The sequence below is a fragment of the Agelaius phoeniceus genome, chromosome 7, assembly GCF_051311805.1.
Source record: "Agelaius phoeniceus isolate bAgePho1 chromosome 7, bAgePho1.hap1, whole genome shotgun sequence".
Lineage (NCBI taxonomy): Eukaryota > Metazoa > Chordata > Aves > Passeriformes > Icteridae > Agelaius > Agelaius phoeniceus.
The window spans coordinates 30761091-30787027 of record NC_135271.1 but is presented as its reverse complement, the minus strand read 5'-3'; the positions used below and the strand labels follow the sequence as shown (position 1 = coordinate 30787027).

Sequence of the window (25937 nt, the reverse complement as noted above, 5' to 3'; positions counted from 1 at the left end):
TAATCTGTTACAAGCTTATTGTTTTGCCAGAAGAGCTGGTTTTATATGCTTAAAAATAGGAAATTGAAAAATATTCCTCAATCAGTTTCATGTCCAGGAGTATTGTCATTGTTTCTTCATTGTTTAACTTTTCTGTTTAGTTTTGGGTTTTGGTTTGGTTTTTTTTTTTTCTTTTTCTCCTTCTCTTAGTTCTGTTATTATGAGCAGCTTGTGGAGACACAGCAGTAACAGCAATTCTTTCTTCAGAAAGTTTTCTTTTTTTGGTGGGTCTGGAAGTGAAATATGTTTAGGCTTCCATTGGTGTTAGCATTTCAAGAGTGTGTGTCCCTCCCTTTCCAACACAGCCATGCTGCTCAGTGTGCAGACATTTATCCTCTGTGCTCTCCTCAACCCTGCAAGAGCAGCTCTGTTCAGCTGAGAAGCATGTGAACTGTGTAAGAACAGGCACATCATGAGATGGTTTGTACCTCTGGGCAGAAGAACTCTTGATAGAAATTCTCTTGGTTTGATGGTTTTGAAGGGAGGGGATGCTTGGGTTTTTGGTTGGTTTTTCTTGTGGGGTTTTTTCAAGATTACTTTTCATTGAATAATATGTTTCCCTCCCATTTTTATTTTCAGACATCCAGTAGATAAGGCTTTCTTTCACATAGATGGAGATCACATGGCATTAGTTTTGTGTAGTTTCAACCTTCTAATAATTCTCAATTATTAAATTTAATACTACTCTATCTTTATTCCTGCTTGTGGTCCTCCCTCACAGAAGAGCTGAGTACAGATTAAAAATGCAAAAGCCATACCTGCAACGTTAAGACCAAAAGTGATGCTAGATGCTGTAAATGAGGATTCTGGGAGTCAAACTGTCCAGTTTTGGAGCTGCAAGAAATACAAATACTGTTGTGCATTGTCAGGTCTCCTAAGGCCTTGCTCAAGGCAGCCAACAAAGCTGTGACTAAGATTAAATGCAGTGGGTCCTGACCATTTTTGTCTCTATTTAGAAAAGCCCAAGACAGAATTCATAGCTACAGGAGAGAGTTCCCAGCTGCCTGTCTCTATCCAGAAAACAGTACAGAACAAAAAATTCCTTAAACACAACACAACAAATAAAGGAAGAAGCCTTCTAATGGGGTTATCTATATTCATATTACAGAATAGTGATCAGACTTCTAAGGTCAGTGTACTGTAACCTCTGGCTCACTAAATATTATTCAGCACCAAAATAATTTTTAGCTTCCTTAGAGGCTAGAGCTGGAGAAAGGCTGGTCTGTGTAGTGTTCAGTTCTTAATAAGCCATTTCTTCATAAACTCACTTAATCCCTGATGGGCCTGCTGTCACCGAAGTAAAAAAACAGAACCTGAAATCAGTTTATACCCTTTGGATATGCTCTATTCCAGAATGCTTAACCCTGTAAGAAACATGTAAAACTTCAGTAAGCAAGGCTGGTAACCACCCATCTCATCTCAGGCTGCAAGTACAGTGTGATTAATTTTCCTGCACAACAACAGAAATCTCAACTCCCCTATTTCCTCTGACATTTTTGCATTTCAGTATTATACCAGGGAAACTTTTGGTGGACACTAAGCCAGAAATAGTTCAGCCTTTCACTTTCTCTTCTCCTTTTACTTCCACTTACCTGTAAATATAAACAATGAGTTTTGCATATAAAAATAATACAAAAGTAAGTAGGGTTTTCCCCCCCCACAGAATAACCTAATCTCACGGTAAAAAAATCTAGAAATAAAGAGAATACTTTCAATTTTTTGTAACAAGTTTTCTATTCAGGAAAAAAAGGCACTCTGAGTAATAAACCCTGTAAAAATTCTTGAGTGTGCCAGTAACTGGCAAATCTCTCATTGTGTTTTGAATATGCTACCATAGAAGTAATATCTATTACACATTTAGTATTGCCATGTATTTTGAGAGAATTCCTTGTCACAAAGTAGTGCTGCAAAATAAAACATTGCATGTGCTCATCTAATTACCGTGTTCTCTAACACTTACAAGCCAGCACACTGCACTTTAATTCCTTTGCTGTAACTAGCAGTGAAGGGCATTCCTGCAGAGCTCTGTCCTGTCCTGTCCAATCATTAAATGGGTGCATCTGATCTTCACATTTCCTCTGTGGAGGGAAACACAATCATACCAGACAACTTCCTGTAAATGCAAAGAGGCAAAGTGACGCAAGCGTTTTTAAACATTTTATTGTCACGATTGTTAACAAAACACCTTCAAAACATCTGTACATTTCAAACTATTTTGAACTGCTATACCCATTATATAAATGTACGTGTATAGATGCCCTGATGTCTCTGTACAAAGATGTACAATATGTACAGTAACATTAAATGCAAGCTGTGCAAGGCAAAGTCTAGGCTACAGCTTCATGCCACTGGTTAAAACAAGGCAGAGAACCACAGCTTCAATCAGTTCCTTGTGTGTAAATAAATAAATGCAGGTATGTATGAATATTTGAAAGGAGCAATTAGATTTGCAAGCTCAGTTCAGCTAGAACACATGCAGCTGACTGGAAAATAATACAGCAGTACTCTTGTGAATTCTTCCCACTGCATCACTTTGTTCATTTGAAACATCTTTTCAGGACTCAGCTGCTACCGTGTGCTTGAGCTGAGGTGGTGACAGGAGCTCGAAACTTTGGAAGATATAAACCAAATTTATTTTCTATACCAGCAAATGTAGCTGTAGCAAGTCTGTATCCTCCTATATGTGCAGGGTTAACAGGAGGAAGATCTGAAATTCGTGTTTTTGGGGTAGATTCTGATCCAGCGGGTTTGCTGTTTAAACAAAGAAAAAAGGTCATTTTGTTAGTCTAGATCTCATAAGAAAGGACTTCAAACAAACTTATTCAGGCTTAAGGCTTTTGTCTGAATATGGAAGACTGTTAAAGCTGACCTTGATTAATTACTCCTATGGTGAGGTGAATGAGGTCAGACCACTACTTAATTTAAAATCCAAACCAAAATTGAAGTTACATTTTTATGGATACTTTTGTAAATTCTTTTAGCTTCCAGTGTCACAAGGAAAATGGACAAAACTATCTTGCTACAATGGAAATAAGAGTTAGTGTACTGAAATAAATATTATATGGCTCTTTATCTCCTCATCTGTTAGAAGTGGCATGCAAGTTTCCCTCAATTATATAAGGATGGGGCAATTTTTTACATGCTGCAATTTTAAGTACAGGTGCTCAAAGTCAACAAGTTTTAATGGGTCATGTGCATGAAAACGTTTGGGTTTTCTTCTTTGCGTTTGGCAGTTGTTTTGTGCAAGGTAAATAGCAAATATTTGACTTACTGGCCTCCAAAGTCAACATACAACCATCTCTGCAGAAGCTCGTAAGTGACCAAAGTAACACCAAACTGGGGTGAAGATCTGAACACCCGAGCTGTTAGACATTACAAATCATAGTGTTAAATAATTCCTCAGGAGAGAAGCTAAACATTTTTAACAAGGTATTATGTTTTCCACAATCAGACCTTGTAAATACTGCTCTGATTTGAGTCCTTAACAAAGCAAGTGCTAATTTACAGATTTGGGGTCAGCCTTAATAATTTTTTTTCTCACCTCCAGCTCCCTTCCACAACGCTGAAGGGCCTTCTTCCCTTAGAATCTTTCTGAAGCAGTCAATAACTCCACTGTATGTTGTCTGACCAGCGCGAGCTGCCACTTGCAGTCTTGTCTTGATGACATCAGCAGGGGTTACCAAAGAAGCAGCAGGCACACCTTTTAGAAGAAAACCACATTTAATTTGCACAAAGGATCTCGTAAAAGATGAAACACTTCCAAGTGAAAAACACAAGTGCAAACTTTCATATTTTTTACAAGGGCTAGACATTACAAAAAAATGCAGGTTCTTACTCTTGATGTTTATATAAACTGTTGTGCCTGAGATAATCATTCTTCTAAATTTAAAGGCTGAAACTGGTAGTAAAGGAAATAAACTATCAAAACCCATTCTCAGCATCTTCTAGTGGTCTGGCTGTAGCAGTAGTTTGAAACAAGATAAAATTGGCTATATATGTATAAAAATTAGTTGTGGAAAAATTTATTGTATTTGTTTATACTCTACAACGTATTTTGCAAATTACATAGGTGATTGATTTGGAAATTGAATCCTATGCCTCCATTTGTTAAAGGTGTTGATGAGAAAAACTACTGCTTAAAGCCTCTATTCTATAGAAATATGTCTAAACTGCTGGTTGGACTGTTCTGTAGGAGAATAGATGCTGCTTACTTCAGTAGGCAAGCCATAAAAAGACTGAGGACAATGAAGGTGTTTTACAAGTCTGCTTAGTACCAACAGCATGGTATTAGCCAACAGTGATGGAAGAACAAATCTCCACTTCCAAGGCACCACTCTCGGCTTTCTAGTCAAAGGAAAGGAGAAAGTTTTCAGAAATGTACTCCACAGTATATAACTGTGTTATCTGAGATATTTCTGAATACTTCTAAATACTATAAAAACTTAAACTCCCTAAAAAGAGGAACCATCTTCTGACTTAAAATAATGAAATTAATTTTGACTTCTGTTAAACTTTAACAACTGGTTAACACTGAATTAAAAATGTTAACAAGTAACTGATTGCATAGGTGATGATAAACTGTGAAGTGTCACTGACCAATCCAGGAGGTTTTAAACGAAAACAGAAGCACTGCAGTTAAGCCTGCAAGCATACACAGACAGCAATCATATGCAGATTTTCCTGACAGGCAGATCCCTTCAGACTGTATTCTTGCCTGCTGTGCACGTGTAACCGGGACTGAGTGAGCAATTGAGAATGTGAAATTTGCAATTCAGAGAGGCAAATTCCTATACATGCTATAAAACTAGGCCTATGAAATTTACATACAGTTTTAATAGGGTTCATTCCTTCGTATGAGCAACACAGAAACACTAATGAAACAAAGGGAAACTGTGAAGCTTGCAGTATAAAAAGTCTTACAGGAGATACAAATTAATAATATATATGAGTATTGTATGTATATAAGCTAAATAATTTTCCATTTCTGGCAGCTCTGTAATACTAAAGAATGAACAGGGCTACAAATCTGTTAGATATTCCTTAGGTGGTGTCCCTTCCCTCTGGCACAGAGAAGGTGCACCCAAGCTTATATGTCAAGTCCAATGTGGGAAACTGCTATTCACACACAGGCACTCACAATTGGTGTAAATATCTACATAGTGATTCCTTACAACTGTAACAAGTAGCAAAGGGTCTTGCTCAGCCCAGTGGTGTTTCTGAACTGCAGATTCTGACACTGAATCATTCACAGTTGCAAGGCTGTGTGCAGATACCTGGTTTTCATCTGCTGAGCTCATTCTTGGCAGTGCAGAATCTGGCCATCTCTATCTGTATGTTTAAATATCTACCACTATAGTTCCTACATTTACTATTTTTATACTCCTTGACTTTAGTAAAAACTTTTTATCACAGCTGCATATTGTCTTTATACTAAACTTGTTTGAGATGCTGTGAAATATTTTAAATTTCAGAGTACGGTACTTTAGCTTCTTGACAAACTAATGCCCTATTTTCAGCAATTATATTACAACAAAGTTTCTTTTCAGTTACTCCACAATCCAAACCTCGGTAAGTCATTTTCTTCTTAGCTCTTACGATCTCTCATTTTATGTTCATCAAAGATTCAAATTAGCCTTCAACTCTGAGAGCTCAGTAACAAGTAAACCCCATTGAGACAGACAGATCAAATTTGACTACAAGTTGCTGAGCTGCATTACGCTGTTTATCCACATTATGCAAATGTAATTAGCTCTCATCAAAATTACATCGCCTCCCACTAAGGGTAACAGTGATCAAATTTAGATTAAATCAGATACAATGGTACAGTACCCTTCCTTTATATGGGGCTACTGAATGAATATTAAATATTACTCACTAAAAGAAAAGAAAATTACTTTTAGGAAACATTCTGCAAAATTACCTGCAATGGCTCCAGCTGCAAGGAGATTAAGCCCTCCCACATGGCCACTTTCATCAGCAAACATCATTTTACTATGAGCATAAACCGGAAAGTAGATTGCAGAAAAGGGAATGTCTCTGAGGAAACATGCTTTGGCACCCTGACACAGAGAAAAGAGACATAATGTAAATAAATTCTGTAAATAAGGCTAAAATTGATATCAAGCAAGCAGCCTGAGCCCTGAAAGTACGAAGTCATTTGATCTACTACATAAAAAACACAGAAAATAAAATGTCTCAGGAAATAGATGATACAGAGAACTTGAAAATAAGAATAAAGCATATCTAAACTAAGTGTCTGGAATGAGGAAGATTCAAGGTTCATGTATAATTTTGGTAACTTATACATTACATCAATCCTGACATCAGTACATAGGATAAATACTTTTTACACACTATGTTTCCAAAGGCAATGAAAGAAGTGACAGAGATCAGTCCTTATGTCTTTCTGACAACTAGGGAAACAGTAAGGCAGTCCCTGCCAGCCTTTATTCCACCAAACACAAAAGCACTACTAAAAATACCGGTGAGCACTATAAGACCTCACCAAAGAAGCTGCACTGGAAGATTAGCAAAAAGAGAAAAAACCACAGCAAATTGGGTACTGTTTAATAAGGAAACACAATGGTCACGAATCTCATCTACCAAATTCAAAACAAAATCTTCAGCTCTAAAAGTAAATGTGCACACTTTTATAGTATTATTGCAGGTCTATGGGCAAATCACATAAAGCAATGTTTTGTAAGTGCACAGCTAATATAACTGCTGAATTTACGTATTACCCCTTGCACTGGCAGAAGATACAGGAAGAAACACTCTTCCTTGTTTAAGGAAACTAATAGCTTCTGCTCCATTACACCTGATCTGTAATGATGGCAGTAAGTATACCTGCAGGGAAGGAATCTGTTGACTAGCATTTTGCTGAAGTACCATACAGAACAGGCTTTTTTCAGTGGAATTTATTGACAAATCCCACCACTTAACTTCTTAAAAATCTGAATCCTACTAAACTTCACTACTGTTTCACTGCCATCAAATTATTAAGACAAAGAGAATATCCTGCTGCAAAGATAACAATAGAGATACAGAGATTCAAAATAAATGTAAGAAAAAACGCACAGGGAAAGCTAAAGAAACTTTTCACAAAACCCCACCAAATGAAATGAGCAGTGCCAGAAGCCAGCAGGTCTGCAATACAGGGCTCCCTGTAGCTTGGCATAAAAGCCCAAAGGATAGAATGGGGGAGTATTTTTTTGTATCCCACTGCCATTAATATAGAAGTGAGTTTTCTTCAGTTTTCCACTGTGGGGCTGCCCTGCAGGAAGAGATTGGTTTTAAATTCAAAAGATGTCTTTGTTTTTAATAGTTTTTGTTTCAACAGTATAGAAGTTTAACATAAAATGATGAAGGCACTCAAAGCAGAAGTACATACCTTATAAAGACCAAGAAAGCCTAAATCTTTTATAACAGAGAGGGCACTGACTCTGGGTCCTGTAGTAATTTCTCCTGCTACCTGCAACCGAATCTTTACAATCTCCAGAGGATTAGTGAAGATGACCTGGGAACCTCCTGCCTGCAAACCCAAAGAAAAAGAAAGTAAATTGCATTGCTAGAGCATGTGGTGACATATTGACTTTTGCAAGGTGATGAATGCCTTCACTTCTCACTGCATTGGCTGATTTTCTCATGTAAAAATATATGAGAGAGATTTAATAAAGCACCTGTCTGGAAGTCAAAAGACCTGGATCAGAAATCATGGGTTTGTAAAAACCCATGAAAAAATGTATATATGTAAAAAATAGATTTTTACATATATATTTTTATAGCCCCCTGAGGTGAATTAATTCAGTTCGTCTCTGCTTTTCTCCTCAACATCACTTTCTAGAAGTCACTGCTGTGTTTAAAAGTCTATCAGATATTACAGGAAATACTAAACTAAAATAATCATTACACTTGTGCTACTAGAGCATCAAATACACTTAAAGACCTTATGTTTATTCAATAATAATCCATCACCAATGTGTAGACATGCTATTTGCATTTAGAAGTGATGCTGTTTAAAAGGTAAATTTGCATTTAATAGTGTAATTTTAAATTATTAGAAAAGGTGTTTGGAGTTTTGTTTAGCAGCCTGTAATAGTCCTAAGTGGAAACAAAATATGAAATTTAAATAGGAAGACTAATATTTCAAAATATGATACTAGATAGAAACAGGAGTCATATCTTTGAGCTGGGCATGACAGATTTTACTTGAAGGAAATACTCTGTCGGCAGTGTTGAAGGACTGCCTTGCAAACTTCCTAGCAGTAGTGTTGTAAAGCTGCTTCTGACTCTGCACTTTAGCCAAAGACTTTCAAAGAACTGTGTCCCAGGTTTGAGAGAGATTCAATCTGACAGTTCAGTTTCAGAGTTTTTCAACCTCTTTAGAATGACGTGTTTAGATTTCTTCCGGGTTTGCTGTAGGTACTACCATTTACTTCTGAAGAAGTTTGTGGTTCATCACAATCCAGCTATATTTTACTAAGCTTGTTATGCTCCCCTCTTCCTAAGCCACCTTTTTTAATTTAAATATTAAACCCAGTTCTTTAAAAATTGTGGCATATAACTACTTGAATACAGCCAACTCTAGAAAGCATTCCTTGCACAATATAAAAGCTCCTCTTAATTCTGATCGATTCCTCCAACCCATCAAATTTTAGTGAAGTAAACAGAGGCAGAACATCTGCAGTTAAAACTTTTTACCACTTCTAAACTGCCCTTTTTGTGATGCTGGGGGGTTGGGAGGGGGCTGTGCATACGGGGATGTGGTGAAGTCAAGTCACTAGTCTGATACAGCATCTCCTGAAGAACCTGCATGGTGTTCTCTGCTAACTGATTGACAACTGATGAACACTAATCCTTTCTGCATACAGCACAATCTTCCTCTCTGCATCAGCAGGCAGAATAAATGTGAGATTAGCCCTGATGCACAGTTTAGAAGCTGGCAATCTGAATTATTCTAGCCTAGAGACAAAAAAGCATTGCAACCCTGATCAGCTCTTACTGAGAGTGACCCAGCACTTCAGCAGTATCTATGGGCTGGGGGCAAGAAGCATCAACACCTTCACTGACCAAGCAGCCCATACTTCACTGAGCCTTTGCTGAGGACTGACAGCCTTTTACTGCAAACCCTGTTTATCACTTCACTCAATATTGACACTGAGAATCATCACTGCAACAGCTTTGCTGAAGTACCTTGACTGAAATAGCAGGAGATCAACTGCTGCTTTTGATTAATTATTTCCATTGTAGTAATTACTGTCTTTACCACTTCCCACTCAAATAATGAGTCTATACAGTTAAGCTTAATTTTATTCCCTCACTTCTTCACCTCTCTGAAAGCAAATCAAAGCCTATGTTTTTGTGGACATTTGTTGCAATCATCAGGAAGACCACAAGAACTTCCAGACAAGCCAAAGTGATTCCCATTTTCTATGTTCCTTGGACTTACTGTACTGTGTTTACTCAGTTATCTGACACCATTCCTATGGCCAAAGGCATTCTTTAGACTCTCTTTAATTCTCATCTCACCTTTTCCAGTTCATACACACCTATGCATGCAAGATGATATGGCTGTCTTGCTAAGCAAACTTCCAATCTAAATAAAATTGATAAAATTTGCATCTGGCAAATTCTGATAACCATTTTTTTTGTTTGTATTGCATTAAGCATAAAATAAATTTCAAATGTTTACCATTTCCCTATATCTTTTAAAAAATAATTTTGGTGGATAAAATGTTAAGCAGTGTGTTCTTGCTACATAATACAATGGACCACACAAAAAAATTCAAGTAACTTTAGATTGCAACACTAAGCTAGAAATTCACTCCTTCTAGACAAATACCAGCTACCCACCTATTAAACAGGTATTATTTGTTTACATGTATAAGTGAAATTCCATTTTTTATTTTTAATGTTAAAAATTAGCACACCCTGCAGAGCAGCCAAAATAACTCTTCTTATTTTCCCAACACTCACCACAGAAACACAAATAGGCCAATTTGTAAATATTTCTATTTTCTAACCTGAATTCAATCTTCCTGTAATTAACATTTTCTTCTCCTAGGTGCACAGGTGCCTACCTTTCTGTTAAAATCAGCCATAGCCTTCTTTTGATACAGAAAGCAAAATACACTGAACACAGCACATTTTAATAATTTAGCAGCAACATTAATTAGAAATACAATGTTACAAATTCTATATAGTAAAAATGGAATTATGTACTCCATCAGTATTAGAAGATGATTTGGTGGTCAGGTTATTAAGCAAAATAAAATACAAGGAAAAACCTACACTTATATTATCAGTAGAAACCCCATTAAAAAGCTCTTTAATTACATCAACACTTTGAACATTGAGTATTTACAGTGCTGACAGACTTCCCAACAGGCAGCTTTCTCCAAAAGAGCTGTAACTACCTAGATATCCACTTAAATAATCCCTATTAGCGGTATGTCCTTGTACCCAAGCCTTGACTTTGGCTGTTTTACTTGGAGCTTGGCAAACTTTTCTGCCCAGCAGTGATTTGATTCACACAAAGAGGAGCACTGCATTCAGTGGAGTGGCACATATGAGTTAGGTCCCTCAACACATCACAAGCACAGGCAGGACAAGCTTTGACTTTAATACAGAACATGTAACACAAGAAAACTCCCTTTTTCACCATGTGTTTTTTAAAGAATGAATGCAAGGGTGGTTTTTTAGTTTGTCTGTGTTTTCTATTTAAGTAAAAGGTGTGACAAAGGATGTGTGAGGCAGAGGAGAGTGCTGCCTTGGGGAGGAGAAGAGCACTCTGCAGAGAAGGATGCAGAGGAGAATGACACAAAGGATCTCCAAATAAAAATGAACTGGAAGCACGCAGGTTTGCAGTACAAACCTCCACGCTCCTGTGCAAATCATTAGCAATCAGCATCATTCTTTTTCAAAGTCTCTTACTTCAGCTGTCAGCTCTGTATGTTAAATACATGTGCAAGTGTATATGCACACAGAGGTATACATTGCACTCTCTGAATTGCTTTTGGAGATGGTGCAGTAAATCTAGATTGCTCTCTCATAAATCCTCGCTTCACACATAAATTGCAACAGACACTTTAAAAAAGGTTGACAAATTTGTTTCTGAATGGAGGTTATTCATACACATCAAAAATACCAGTAATAAAAGCTTCTACTTAACCTTAATGTCATGTAAAATAACTCTACAAGGAGCAAATAAAGGAACTAAATCTGACAGCAAAGGTTATGAGAGAAAAGATGTAGTTTGAGATCCCACAGCAAACGCCCCATGACATGCCAAAGGCTGAAGGAAATACACAAATGACCCTGCAACATGAGACCTCTTGCCCTTTCCAATTCCACCCGAGAGGCATATGCTCCAAAGGGGAGAGGCCTACTTCAAGCCCTTCCTTCCTTCCTTTTAGAAACCACCACATCCTGGACCACAACTATGTCCCAAAGAAGCAGCTAATATAAGATGTTACTTGAAACAGTCTTGTTTAAAAACATCAAAAGAACTTGCATTTCTTTCTCTAGGCAAAGCTGACATGGTTCATGAACCTAGAGTGAGCTTAATGTCTCTTTCATTAAACAATCATTTTCTCCCCGGTTTTAAATGTCCACAATAGAAGTCAAGATAAAGTAGTAAAGTTTAATTCTGCTTCTAACTTATTTTTTTAAAGTATAACAAAAGAAATAACGTATCTTCAGGGTTTTGAAGGAAAAGTAGTCTGTAACTCTGTATTTTTGTTCTTGTTAAACAAAACCATTAACATTTAACATTATTTTTTTCAAACAAAATATTTGACACATTCCTATTTGCCTGATACACCTATATGCATTTTTGTGTGTATGTATATACATATATATGCATAAATATGTATGAAAATTATTTCTTACAAGTATACCAAAAATATTTGGACTGAATCTTAGATTCAATGTTTATCAAAACTTCAAAATCAGTGGTAAATTTGAATCTCTCTGTGTACATATGTGCAAACACAAACACACGTCCCAAACTCTAATTATCAACGGATGCATTGCCTACTTCTCCAAAGGTTCTCAAGACCCTTTCTGCCTGGCACCCCAAATAATCCTTCTTCCTACAACATAAAGCAAAACATCTCTCTAATAAAACACAATTCATCCGTTCAAAATGTTAAGCACCATGCACAGCATGGGAAGAATCTATTTATTCCCACATAACTCATAGGAATTACAGCCTAAACTCACAGTATCTCTGTCTAGTGTAACAGTAACCACGAATCATTTGCACAGCACTAGGTGTCTGCTTCAGCACTGCTTCCCAAGTGAGGAAAAGCAGCTCCCTAGAGCACCTTGCCCTTCACCATGTACTCACATGGGCCATGCATGTCAGCTCCTCTGGGAAGCACTGTCCATATCAGGCATGGGCTCTCTGCCTCCCAGGCCTCTGTTGGGATAGAGAAAAGCATTGCCAAAGCCTCACTCAGTCTCCCTGCAACTCAAAGCTAATGGGAGCTGAAAACTTCAGGAATGCAGGTTAATCACTGAATTACAACAGAATGTAATTCAATTAATTACAGTAATAGTAGAGAAAGAAATTGTTTGCCCTGAACATGTGTAAATATGGATAGTGCTGTTAATGATTAACAAACCAGCATACTTCAGGCAGGTAGGAAGATGGGATATCAGTTTCATCCATCAGGGACAAGAGCCCTTTCATTGACAGGTACGACCTGACTGCTGTAACTGAGCTGCCCGACGTAGCTGCTCTGCAGTTTTCAAATACAGCTACAGCTTGAGAGCAGCTGGGAATATTTGGGCTCTGACAGAGCAGACCCTGCACTTCCCAGTGACATTTACATTGCCCAGCAGCAGCAGGAAGGTTTAGAGGAGCATAGGGCACGGGCTGCCTGCGGGAGGTCCCTGCCCTGCAGGGAGGAAGGAAAGACAACAGACAGGCAGCTGACCACACGAACAGGCACTGCCTGGGAGGAAGTCTTTGGTAGCTGCTGTGAGAATGACAATGTTTCTCCTTACTGCCAGCACTGCTTTACTCCACAAGCTGACAGAAGCTGCGAATGATTGGAGCCTGAGCAGTAAGATTTTGGCCAAAGTGATTCAGTCTCTCAGCATCAGCATTTCTGGAGGAGGGCCATCCCTTTGCTGGACAGTACAGCACTGCTTCCAGATACTGCAGAGCTGAGGATACTGGCCAGCCTACACAGGGTCTCTGAACCACTACTGTCTTAATATCAAAGGTTTCACCTGTCCTTGTGTGTGGGTCTTAGACGACTATAACGCCTTACATAAGCTTTGATACAGCACTGCCATCCAGAGAGGAGAATTTGCCATGTCTGCAGGAACCTTTCCCAAGCTGCCTCCACTTCCTCACAAGAACTCTTTTGATTGCTGTTTGAGGACTGTGGCACGCACAATGTGCTTTTGTATATCTTGCAAGAGGGAAGGCTTTTAAAAGTATGAAAGGTCTCTGCTGTAAGCTCTGTAAAATAGCTGAAAATATGCCTTGCTCATCTTGCTCATCCACCAGCAGTTCCATACTAGACATGATCCAAAATTATTCCTGTTAATGAGGAGATAGTTCAACATTATTCCTGTTAATGAGGAGATAGTTCAACACTAAACACAGTGAGGGTCAGAGACACTAGTAAGTCCATCTCTGAGAACTACATGGGGGAATAATGCTATTTCTTCTGATATTATGACAAGGTAAAAAAGTATGGGTTTATTTTAGCCTATATTTATTGTATACTATTAGCAAAATACTTAAGTGTTTTAAGTAACAAACAGTAACAAAAAGCCACAAAACCCCGAGCTATCCAAATTTAAATGCTGAAAATAATTTTGGCATATATAAAATCCAAACATTCCCACATTAACCTATCATTTTGTACTAACAGAGAGAGAAGGAAGAGAATAAAGGAAAAATGAAAGGTAGCATCACCCAAACACAAAGCCTTTTGTGCCCCTACTTGTGGCCCTTCCTTGGATGGAATTGTTGGTTGCATCCCATAATATTTTCTAGAAAAAAAGAACACAGTAACAACACAAGTGTGACAACCAACATTACTTCCAAGCAAGTCAACACAGAAAAGAGCTGTCAAAATGAGAATGAAAAGGTCTCAGGATGAAAAAAGAGAGACTAATGTCTAATTGCCCTGGCTTGAGCCAACTGATACTTTCAGACTCTTAACCTTACAGGCTTCCTAACAAAGCTTCTGCTTTTCCAGGAAGAAGTGGAATTGCTAAAATTGAACTAAGCAGCCACAGAGACAAAAAATTCTTCAGCTGGTAAGATATCAGATGATCCAAAGGAAGCTCAAAGAAACACTCCTCAGGTTGCTAAACTGTGACCAACAGTTCTATAAGTTTGTTTAAAATCCTCCCAGATTGAGTGAGATTAATATTACCTTGAAAAAGGAGACGAAAATACCAGCTCAGACAGTCAGCTAGAAGGTGTTGTGTATGGACAGACTAGAAATCTGGTCATCTTCAAAAAAACACCTAAATCTCTGAAAGCTTACCTGAAACTCAATTTCTCCCCAATTTTTGCATGTTCACTACAGTAAGACAATGAAATTATTTTGAAACAGGAGTACCTAGCAAGTGAAAAAGGCTCATTCAATATAGATTGAATGTAGTATTATATACTTCAGTACAAAATAATAAAATTATCAGATGTTTGACTTTAATTATGAATTTAAGCACAACCCAACCACAAATGAATTCTACTCTCTATACAGATGACCTGTATTTGCTTTGTGTTACTGAGCTTTCCAGAAAAAGGTTACTCTTCTGCTAGCTACGCATTAGAGCTGCTTTCTCACATTTCTCAGAAAATAAACTTTGTACACTGACAGGTGAAGACTCAAGCATGTACCAGGCTGCCAAATTCAATCAGGCAGAACTATAAGCAGCCTCCCTTCAGGGCTGTTTCTTTGAATTAAAAGTTTGCAGAGGTCAACAACCTTTCTGCCCCAGGTTTTGTTGTAAGCCAAGGAGGTTTTATACCAGCCTGTCAGCCTACTCAACTGGAAGTCATTAGTGTTCTCTGCTACAAAAGAAACCCAACTCAAGCCCTAAACATATTATAGGGTTAACAACTGTTGGGGAATCCCACAAATGAAATTAGCCAACGTGCAAAACCAAAAGAAATCCAGCATCAATATCAACTCAAACCACTTACGGATTGCTAAAACATCCACTGAATTACAGCCCTCAATTTCAACAAAAACATGGTTTGTTTTTTAACTGTATTTGGATGAGGGATGTAATTAGCATCTGGAGTAACATAGCTGCATTTTATACGAAGTTATTTAAACAGACAATTCACTTATACATGTTACATGAAAGGTAAGGCTATATTGTTCATTTTTTCCATCTTTTCACAACAGTAAAAATTTCACATACAGCAAGTTGAAGAGTGTATTTCTTTTCCTTCTTAAAATCTTCAGCAAGAATTAGATTTCCTTAAACCATCCTAGACATCTCCATCCCTCCACTGAAGGAAATTTATTCATGCCTATAATCCATTCTCAAGGAGCACCTGTATCTTCCCAAACTCATGATGAATGGCAACCCAGCAGAACACATGGAAAGAGAGAACAGGACACCCTCTTCTTCAGACTTTGTGCATAAAACCACTGCTGAAACTGAAAGTTATAAACTGGGCCAAAACAAGTTGCTTAAGCACAACTTTCTAAGAGAACTTAATTCAGAAGTATGCTAAGCTTTCCAAACAGAAACAGTACTTTTTTTAGTTCTTTTGACTGGGAGAAAAAAAGAGCACTCCTGCTCAAATTGACAAAGCACACCCATTAACTGTCATTCCAACTATTCTGGACACTGAGAATCAATTTTTCCTAGGAATACAGGACAGATACTTACACATCCTCCAGCAAGGATCTCTGCAGGCAACGGAATGGAACCATCTTTCTTGGTAAATTTGTCTCTGACAAAGTCATTAACCTAATAAAGATACAATATATTACACACTATTTTAAGTTATTCTTCTTCCTTATTAATATATATCAAGTAAATCTGTAGCCATATATGTTAGAATGCTTGTAACTGGTCATCTCTCACACATTTTAGGAAATAAATCCTGTGCATGTTAACAAACAAAAGGATGCCAGGGAGGAAAGAAAAAAAAAAAGATACGTACAGTTAGCTTAATAGCCTTTTCTGGAGCAACACCTATCAGCTGTGGTAACAAGCCTATAGAAACAAAGACATCATAAGGCAACATTATCTTCCTAATAGAGAAAATAGTATTTTATCAGTGCTGTACAGAAATGCCTTTCTGCACAGGGACTATCCTTTGAGGTGGATGGCATTTAAGTATGGGATGCTGCTAGAGCACTGCATATCATACCAGTATAATTGTATATTACAATTTCTGTTGAATATTAAAATGAAATGTGTGACCAGATCTGCCTTCCTCAACTAAGTCAAGCCTGATGTTATTACTGTACAGAAGGAAAAAAGTTTAAGGATCAAACATAAACCTTGGATATGTCTACTACAGAAAAGTTTGTTTGACTTTTTTAGCCCCTTAGCATAATTTTCCCATAAAGTTTCCAATCACTTTTTAAAATGGGATAGTAATTGTGAGATAGACACATGACTATGATAAATTATCAACTCACTTCTACTTGACTCACTAACCTGGGTTTTCTGAAGACTTGAGTCAACTATGGGTAAGAAGATTTTCTCTTTTTCAGTTCAACATGGAAGCATGAACTTCTTTAAACCCTTTAACTAATGAGCATTTTTTAATCTTACTAAGAGGAGGGATCAGTGGACAGAAACTGATTTTGGCAAGGCTCTTGCTCCTGGAAAATAGCTACTATGAAAGTGAACTGTCATTTAAAAAACGCACATGCACTTTTCTAGGAACTAATAGGTTTAAGAAAAAAATCAGTAGATGGCAGTCTTAACTTCCAAACATAACACATCATAACAGCATCTGTTATTTTTAAACCCATCTTCTCCGCGGTCGTTTTGGCATAGGTGTAGATCATAAAACTTAAAAGAAAGTTATTTTTATTGGATATGGTCACTTCCTAATGTTATTCCATAGTTATGGAATATCATTTTGTCAAAAGTGTCTGCCAGTTAACTAACAAAAAAACCCCACAGCAACAAAACTGCACCAATGCCACTTTCCACTATTTGTTAAGTACAGAGAAATCATAGCTAAAAAGTCAAAATTCCCAGAAGTTCTCATTCTGCAGAATTTTTTTGCTACTTCCTTAAAAGGAAGTTCAGAACAAAGGTGCCTTAATAGAAAGTGCAGCAGTTAATACACACAGTGTAGTGTGTTCTTCCAACACAGTACTTTCTGTGCCATTTACAGACTTACTATGCTGAGGAAAGGTAGCTATTAAACACAAAGAAAGGTTGACAGTAACAAAAAGAAATGGTGCCCTCCCAGCCTGAATTTCCAATCTACCATGAAAAGACAATCCAGTTCTGCAGTGCCTATACTTAAAAAAGCCAAAACCACCAGACAAAACACTGCAAGGCAATCCCCCTACTTCCTTTTCTTATGTAGTTGAACTCACTGGGCACACACATTTGGTGTGCCAGAGAACCTGGGACACAGCATGGGCTAGTAGGGACCTGAGAAGAAACTTTATTAATTCTGAAGCTGGATGCCAAGACTCATAAGTGTCTTTATTTTCTTGACCAAAAATCTAAGTTTTTATTTAGAATGATAACATTTCCAGTTTGTGTTCAGTTCTGTTTTTTGAAATAGAGGAAACAACTACATTGTACCATTATATTATGGTATAGATGTATTGTGGTATTACAATGCAATTAGGATAATCCAGCTCAGGAATACAAGAACCCAGTAACAGATCCACAGTAAACTCTGTAGGTGTTTCTGCTGTCTAGTTTAACATACTTCCAACAGACCACCTAAATCTCTGAGTCCAAATCTTAGCATCACGCTGACCATTAACTGTAACAGTGTCAAAACAACTACATGAACTTCTTATCCTAAACAATCTTAAAAACAAATATTAAACAGGCTATTAAAAACTTTAGCAAACTGACATTCTTTCAAAGAAGAATATTTTTTTTCAAGTGTAAAACACTGCTTTTAACTCATCAATGGAATCATCCTTGATTCCAAAGTGCTTGAATAAGGTCAGACACAAAAATAAAATAACAAGTTATTTTAAATGCTGCTGTGAAAAAATAGAGTGGGGGTGGGGCAAGAGAAAGAAAACAGTACTGTAGAATCAGTCTCATAGATGTAACTCAAGTATTTCCTTTTAGGAAAGATTTAACATCCAAAAAAGAAAACAATTTACCAGTAAGACATAATTCACACAGACTACAGCTATTTCATTAACTTTGCACCAACATATTCCTTCCCTTAGTTACTTACTTGCAGAGCAAAATCCTGAAAGACCACAAAACACTCTTTAGCCATTTTAGCTCTTTCACATGTAAAAACTTCTTAGATACTGTCCATAAAGGACACTGCCCAGTGTCTTTACTGCCAGAGCACATCACAAAGCAGAACAAAATGCTGTAGCCATCACGTGAGTTTGCTGCAGCTAAAGAAGCAGGTGTGCCAATTAATAAATACGTTGCTGATCCCCATGAAAACTGTGGACTTCATAAAGTTATGGAACATTAGAATTAAAAGTAGTGAATTCAACTAAGTATCTATTCAGAAGGCTGGCAAGCATGTACCCTGTGTGTAAGTCACTTTACCCAAGTGATTAAAACTCAGCCTAATTGATAAAAAGCTGAATTCTTAACCTGTATCTTGGAGTTTTATTCTTTTTCAAAATGACAATTTTCTGAGTTTCACTGATGATATTTTGAAGTAAAACAGGGCAACATAATTCAACAGCAGAATGCAACTTCTGTTCACAAGATAAAATTATAAAACAAGTCCGACTGCCTCCAAAAGTATGAGGCACAAGGTCTTGCATCCACTTTACAGATACATTTTCAGGTTACTGTCCTTTGCCTCTTAAAAAAAATATTTGTTGCAAAACCAATCTTTATTCCTCAGATGATAATTTGCTCCTGATGTCTGACCACAGCCAAAAGTTGCAATCCACAGTTTGTGAGATTACAATTATATCCTCAACACTTACCCCAAAAATTAGGTCTTCAAGTTACTTAAGCAGCAAGGAGCAAATCACTAACAACAAGAAGAAAAAACCCAGTTTTCCCCAGCAATTGTTTATGATGAAGAGTGTGCAATGGAAGAAAAATACTGAGCTCAGAAATGAACGCAAAATTAGACATGATATCAAGTATTCTGATTTTCCCTTAGGAAACCAGCTGTTGAGATATTAAAATAAAAAAAGGGTGACAGAAAATTACTGACTTTATATATTTTTTTTTAAATTTTAATTCACTTACCTCTGTAAAGACCAAAAAAGCCTTCAAAACGCAAAACCTTTTTAAAGCAGTCAAAGCTGTTTTTATACATCAACTCTCCTACGACTGAACCTGTGGAGCGCTGATTCTGCATACGAGTTTTCACCAGGTCTATGGGATACACTGCAGTAGCACCAACAGCTGCAAGAAAGCATCCAGAGCATTATTTCTGCAACATCATTGCTGGTGTAGTATGTAATTATTGTGATGATTTTCTACAGCATTTATTTAAGCACAAAGAATATATAAGCTGGTAAGACCTCTGGTATGTTGGAGGTAAGAAAGAACAATAATGAAGGTCTAGGAAAAGAGTCTCAAGGAGAATGAATGACACTGTTACATAAAACAAGGTGTGCAGAATGAAGAACACCTTTCTGAATTACCACTAAGGAAACTTGTTACTAACATAGTTTCAAAGGACTCTGGAGGGGTTCTAGAATCCAAGCGAAAAGGAAAGAAAGGGAATAACACAACCAAATTAGTTCCAACATCCAATTTTACACATGTATAACCAAGACATCCAGCTTACATGAGATCAAGTAGTCTGGCAAAACAGTGTTAAAGTACCCCAAGCTTGGAAACAGAAAGCAGAATATTACTCACCTCCAGCAATTGAGCCTAAAGTGAACCTGTAAGCTGACTCAGCTATCTGGAGCCAAATAGGTCTGCCTAATTCTCCAAAAGATTGCTGTGTGAGGGAAAAAGAAATTTAAAAAAAGCTTGAAAATCTGCACAGGAAAACAAAGGCATCTGTGAATTATTTTTACAATGGTACAGAAAGAATCTGATAAAAATTAGTAGCTTTATGTTCAGGAGGAAGAAGAAAAAGCAATTACTAGATAATGTCTATTGTGCCTAATGGATGAAGCACATTTTCCAAATACTTCTTCTAAAAAATATTCCTTACATATTCCTAGTTGTGCCAAACCAGTATTCCAGTATAACCAGAACAATGATGCTCAAGAAAAAGAAGACAGAAACAACTCTAAACAACTTTGCTATTTTCTTTTCTGTTGCCTTTGAATTTGTAAGGCATGGAACCCCCTTTTGACTCAAATAAAATTCAGTATTTCAAAAGGAATTCACAGAATATCTCACAGACAGGCTCTACCAGCACAGGACATAGTTTAAGATTACATTCCATTAACACATAGCACAAATATGAGATTTCATGTCTTCAAAACAGAAGACTTTTCCATGCAGTTGCTAATTTACAGAGCAATGCTGACCTTAATCCTTTCAATTACATACACTATTATAAATGTGTTAAGTATTCTAAATAATACAGTCTGCACAGAAAATATCTGCGGAGACTCATAATTATGTTATTAAATGGCTATTAGAAACAAGGTAAACTGAACTGATTAACAAGACATGTTCACAAACTTGCACGATAAAATATGTAAGATGGGCCAAGGTTTCATCCAAACACAAATAAGACAATTAGAGAGAAATTGATATTATACAGTATAACTTGTCTGGGCTAAGTGGCCAAGATATTAACTGTTAAATTCCATAGCAAAGCAGATACTAAAGTCCACTTTCCAAACACAAATCTGTTTTTCCTAAAAGCACCCTGTACTGTTAGCAGATGTGCTTCTACCAGGATAGCTGGAATGTCCAAAACTCAGATGGATATTAGGAATTTCACAAAGATTACCACACACACACTTCTCAGCTCCCTGTCCATGGCTACCCAGCCAAGGTAGCTCAGCTCACTGGAGCACCACAGAATGTCAGCACCTGCCTCAGCACACACTGCTCAGGGCTGGTGTTACACTAATGTGCAAAACCCTGCCCACACTGCAAAGGTGTGACACGGTATACACACAACACAGGACAGCAGCCCATGAGGTCAGGATGAGATCATTACCTGTAAAAAACCATGGATTATATTTGATACCCTTTTTCCACAGAATAAAAAGGTACAGCTAAAACCACTTCCCTTCACAAGGCACTCTCCTCCCCCACAATATAGCTTAACAGAGAAGAATAGAGAAATTCTAGGTAGCACTAAAATTACACACTGCACATGCAGACCAGCATAAAAAAAGCATAAATCAAATGTACTGCCTTTATAAGCAATAGAAGCAATAAATCCAAAGAATATCCTCATTATTGTAAAACCACTATGCTTTCCTATTAAAAAAAAAACCCCAAAGGATAATAAAACGAAAATAACAACGAAAATAAATTATAAAATTCAGATACATTTCTTTTGATTCATGTAAATAAAAGACACATGCAACCTACCCCAAAAAAGCCTTAGAAGCAGAACTATTTCTTCATTCCACTGAAATTTTCTCCTAGCTTAGCACACCTGCTGCCTTTCAGCTGGTTTAAGATTATTCTTTTTGTGCGAAGCTTCACACGGTTCTCATCAAAATCCAATCATTCCATTTAGACATTAATCTTAGTGAATGCATCACTGAATGTTAAAAATCAAATACTTTCTGAAGGAAATGTCACTTTTATATTATTAAATAAGTGTTCACAAAGTTTTCAGTTTACTTGTGTGTTCAGATGGATATGTAAATGAATGTAATTAATGCTATAGCTTTCAAATCATGAATATTTATAAAGAGAAAATTACTGTAGCTGTCATCCCCATAGGATATTCAGCTGCTAAGCTTTAAAAAAATCTTACACAATGAAAAAAATTGACAATAAAGTAAACATGGTTGAAAGCAGGCTAATTTTCATTTCTACCAAATCTATACAGAGTGATTTTATGTAAAAATTTAGATTTTTCTTTACAAAGGGATTTTTAAATCATATAAAACTGATTACAGAATTGGTTGCATTTCCCAGGGACAGCTGGACCACACTGAGATGATATTTGCTCTTCATGAACTGATATCTTTCATTTTGTCAATACACTTAATTTACTGTTCACTTAAGGTCTAATAAAAGACTGTTCCTCACAAACTAAATAAAATGAAATTATTTTGCTTTCTGGTGTCTGGTTTTAACACACAATGTAGAATAAGATGAAAATATAATGTACTACTTCAAGAGTGTGAAAAGAGTATATTCTGTTCTAGTGATGAGGGAATCTTATTAGTGAGCTCATTTTGAAAGGGTGCCAAGCTACAAAGGTAGTTCTGGGAAGTGAAGTAAGTCAGTATTTTGTCCACTCAAAGAGGTGAGTATGAAGAACACATTTATAAGCTTTACGTTTAATATTCATATTTTTTACTACCTGTATTGAGATTGTGTGGCACAGCTGGGGGTGGGGGATACAAGGATGGCTTTGTGAGAAGCTGCCAGAAGCTTCCCTCATGTCTGACAGAGCCAACAGCACCAGTGGCCAAGGCCAAGTCCATCAGTGGCAGTGGCAGCACCTCTGGGATAATGTATTTAAGAAGGGGGAACAAACCCTGTGCAATGGCAGCTGGTAAGAGGAGAGAGAACACATGAGAGAAACAATTCTGCTGGTACAAAGGTCAGTGAATAAGCAGGAGGAGGTGCTCTTGGCACTGCAGTAGAGGTTCCCCTGCAGAGCCTCTAGGACCCCACACAGGAACAGGGGGATGCATCCCAAGGAGGCTGCAACTGCATGGAGGGCCCATGGGAATGTAAAATTCCTGAAAGACTGCACCACGTGGGAGGGACACACTGCAGCAGTTTGTAAACAACTGGGCTCCACAGGAAGCACTCACACTGGAGAAGTTCATGGAGGGCTGTGCCCTGTGAAAAGGCTTCTCAGGAGTGAACAAATGTATTCATGGTAAGGAATCCAAGTATCCATACATGCTCATATCTAAACAGGCCATGCTGACATCTCATACCTTGTCTAGTCACATACAGTATCTAACAGCCTGCCCCATTTCTTACAGCAATACACACAGCATGCTCCACTTGGCAGGAATCTGTTTAAAGTGCATTACTCTTATTTTTCATTTGCAAGTATATGCTAACATTCACTCAATTTCAATTTTTTTTTTCTTCTACCCACCTGCCTCTGGAGCTCCGCCAGGTTATAAGGCAATGCACCTTCAGCCAGTGGTGCTATTCTCTCAATATCTGCCAAAGTTAAGCGCCTTTACACAAGGCAGAGAAAAGCAAATTATGGTCAGATAAGGCATCAAACTTATTAAGTACAGTATTCCTGGCCACACCCCACAAACTACATCTGAGTTTAAAAAAAGACACTTGTCATATCTGAATGCAGACCTAAGAAGTCTGCTACACTGCATTAAAGAATGCTTGGAGATGAAGGGAACATGGATTATTCAGAAGCAACTGAAGTTCTTCAGTACTAGTAATAAGGAATATAATACACAAAAGATACCATTTCTAGCTATTTCTGTGTAAGATTTTGCATGCATTAAAGATCCATGCAAAACATCAACCAGTGCATTTTGTAGCCTTTTGGGAATATTGTATTTTTCTACTTCATATGTATACCTATAATACAACAATTAATAATTGTGCTTGACATGCACAATTCACTTACAAAACCCATGGACACAACAAAATCAGTTTACATTGAACAAATTACGGTAACAAACACAAAACCCTTTAAAACTAGGACAAAAGTAAGAGGTCACACAGAAAAAACAAAAATCATGATTGCAAAATGATAAAATTCATGATAATGTTACCCAGTAACACTGTATAAGTCTGTAAGTTGGTAGAGAATATCTATTTCCAGTGGTGTAATTTGTCCAAAGTGGATTGCAGAGTGTGTAAATTCCTCTGGATTTAAAAGGGAAAGAGAAATACAACATTTGTATTATTTGTCAAATCTCTTCTTTGAATCCTTTCAAATAACTTTTAAAAAAAAATGAAGTCTATCACCAAGAAGCAAGATCCATAATGCAAAGGGAAAGGGTATCTTCAGAACATCTATCCTAAAACAGGCCTTCCCAAGACACACCATGTCTGACTCCACAACTCTGACTTATGGTAAATATTCACCAAAGATAACAAAAATCCTCAAATTAGCAAGCTTAATAAAACAACACCTACAATTTGTGATTCTTGCTTCTGAACTTCTGCAAAACAGAATATAACAGAAAAGTGGTCCATTATTCACAGCTTTAAGGGCAACTGACTCATCTACTCCCATCCTGTCCAGAGTTCTTCCTCTCATAGCTCTGAGGGACTCCAAGCTTAGATATTCATCTGGCCAAATTATACAATATGTTTATGACATAATTGGCAAGTTGCAGTTAACAAGTCTGAGCAGAGAAAACACAGCAGCCTTTTTTTCTCTGTACAAATCCAAGCAAGATGTACTTATGCATCTGTACCAAAACACATTGCTAGGCAATTTGTTAGGACAATTTGGAGGATGAGAACAGCCCTTTTATGTTTTTCTTTAGGGAAAAATATGCAGAGCATATGAATATATGCTAAACAAAGAAGAAAATTTGGCATGCTTTTTATCACACAGTGGTTTGGCTGGTCCTATCCATTCAGGTAGTAAAACTGGTGATAAAATCTGCCATAAAATGACTTCAAAAGCACTCTGCTTATGTCTGTGACAAGACTGAAATACAGCAACCTTTCACATGCACAGGGATTTGTTAAATACTAACTGGCATCATCTACATATAAAACCACTCAGATTTTCAAACTTAACCCACTCCACCACATTCCCCAGTAACTTCCTATCTCTAAGCAACAATGCATCTCTTTCAAGGAGCTGTAAAATCCTCAGTGTCATACTGACTCGCAGTTACTCATTCAAACAATAACTCCTGCCAGAATCTTCTCTTTAATGAGCTAACTGAAAATACTTACTAATCTGTGAGGATGAAAATCACCCACAGCTAAAAAAAACACTTTCCCAGTGGCCATAAACTGACTTCTGACTCACCTTAACCCATGTCCATCACCAATTACAAAATGGGCAGAATGAAAAAATTAATAAACTGTAGGAAATGTATCTTACCTTTTGTGACCTCAACATCTCTTCTTGTACCTGCTATATTACTGTATATCTTCCTAACAAGATCCATGTTATTCAAAAGGGCATTAAATGCATTGAAAAAGGAGAAGCTGACCTGATGTGATACAGTTCCACCAGCTACCTTTAAAAATTAAATGAAAACAGTTAAACGCCTTAAGCACATTTACATCTTATTACAATCACAGAAACACTCATTTGAGCAAATTATGAAAGAATTAAAGATATCTTTCTATTCCTGTAATTTTAAGATATTTTTAATAGAAACATGAGGGGAGAATTATTAAACAGGATACTATTTTTGTGGTAAAGATTGAACACTAGGAAACAATTAGGAAATAATCATATAAGTAGGTTATTGTTGAAGTTATCTGATAGACATATTGAAAGTGCCACCAAGTAATCTTCTGAAAGAGAAATGCATGCAAATGCAAATGCCTTTAGATAAAGGCACTAAGTCATTTCTTGCATCACATACATCAATGACCATTTACTTCAAAGTCTAAAGTTAGTAGATACTCTAAATTTTATAGAAGACAGTATGCCTTATGAGTAAGGCAAGGCAAGATTTATAGGT

General features: G+C 37.1%; 1 protein-coding gene across 1 annotated transcript in view; it reads right to left on the bottom strand.

The window, feature by feature from the left end:
- Window positions 1–2183: 2183 nt before the first annotated feature.
- Window positions 2184–25937, bottom strand: part of SLC25A12 (solute carrier family 25 member 12) — a 45307-nt gene continuing 21553 nt past the window's right edge. The window contains exons 7-18 of the mRNA XM_054636174.2: window positions 25346–25484; window positions 24051–24144; window positions 23402–23486; window positions 20047–20131; window positions 19426–19584; window positions 16196–16248; window positions 15919–15999; window positions 7430–7570; window positions 5960–6098; window positions 3581–3739; window positions 3311–3401; window positions 2184–2790 (exon numbers count right to left, since the gene is read on the bottom strand). Coding sequence (XP_054492149.1) covers window positions 2601–2790; window positions 3311–3401; window positions 3581–3739; window positions 5960–6098; window positions 7430–7570; window positions 15919–15999; window positions 16196–16248; window positions 19426–19584; window positions 20047–20131; window positions 23402–23486; window positions 24051–24144; window positions 25346–25484 — 1416 coding nt within the window. The 3' untranslated portion in view covers window positions 2184–2600. The remainder of the gene's footprint in view (window positions 2791–3310; window positions 3402–3580; window positions 3740–5959; window positions 6099–7429; window positions 7571–15918; window positions 16000–16195; window positions 16249–19425; window positions 19585–20046; window positions 20132–23401; window positions 23487–24050; window positions 24145–25345; window positions 25485–25937) is intronic.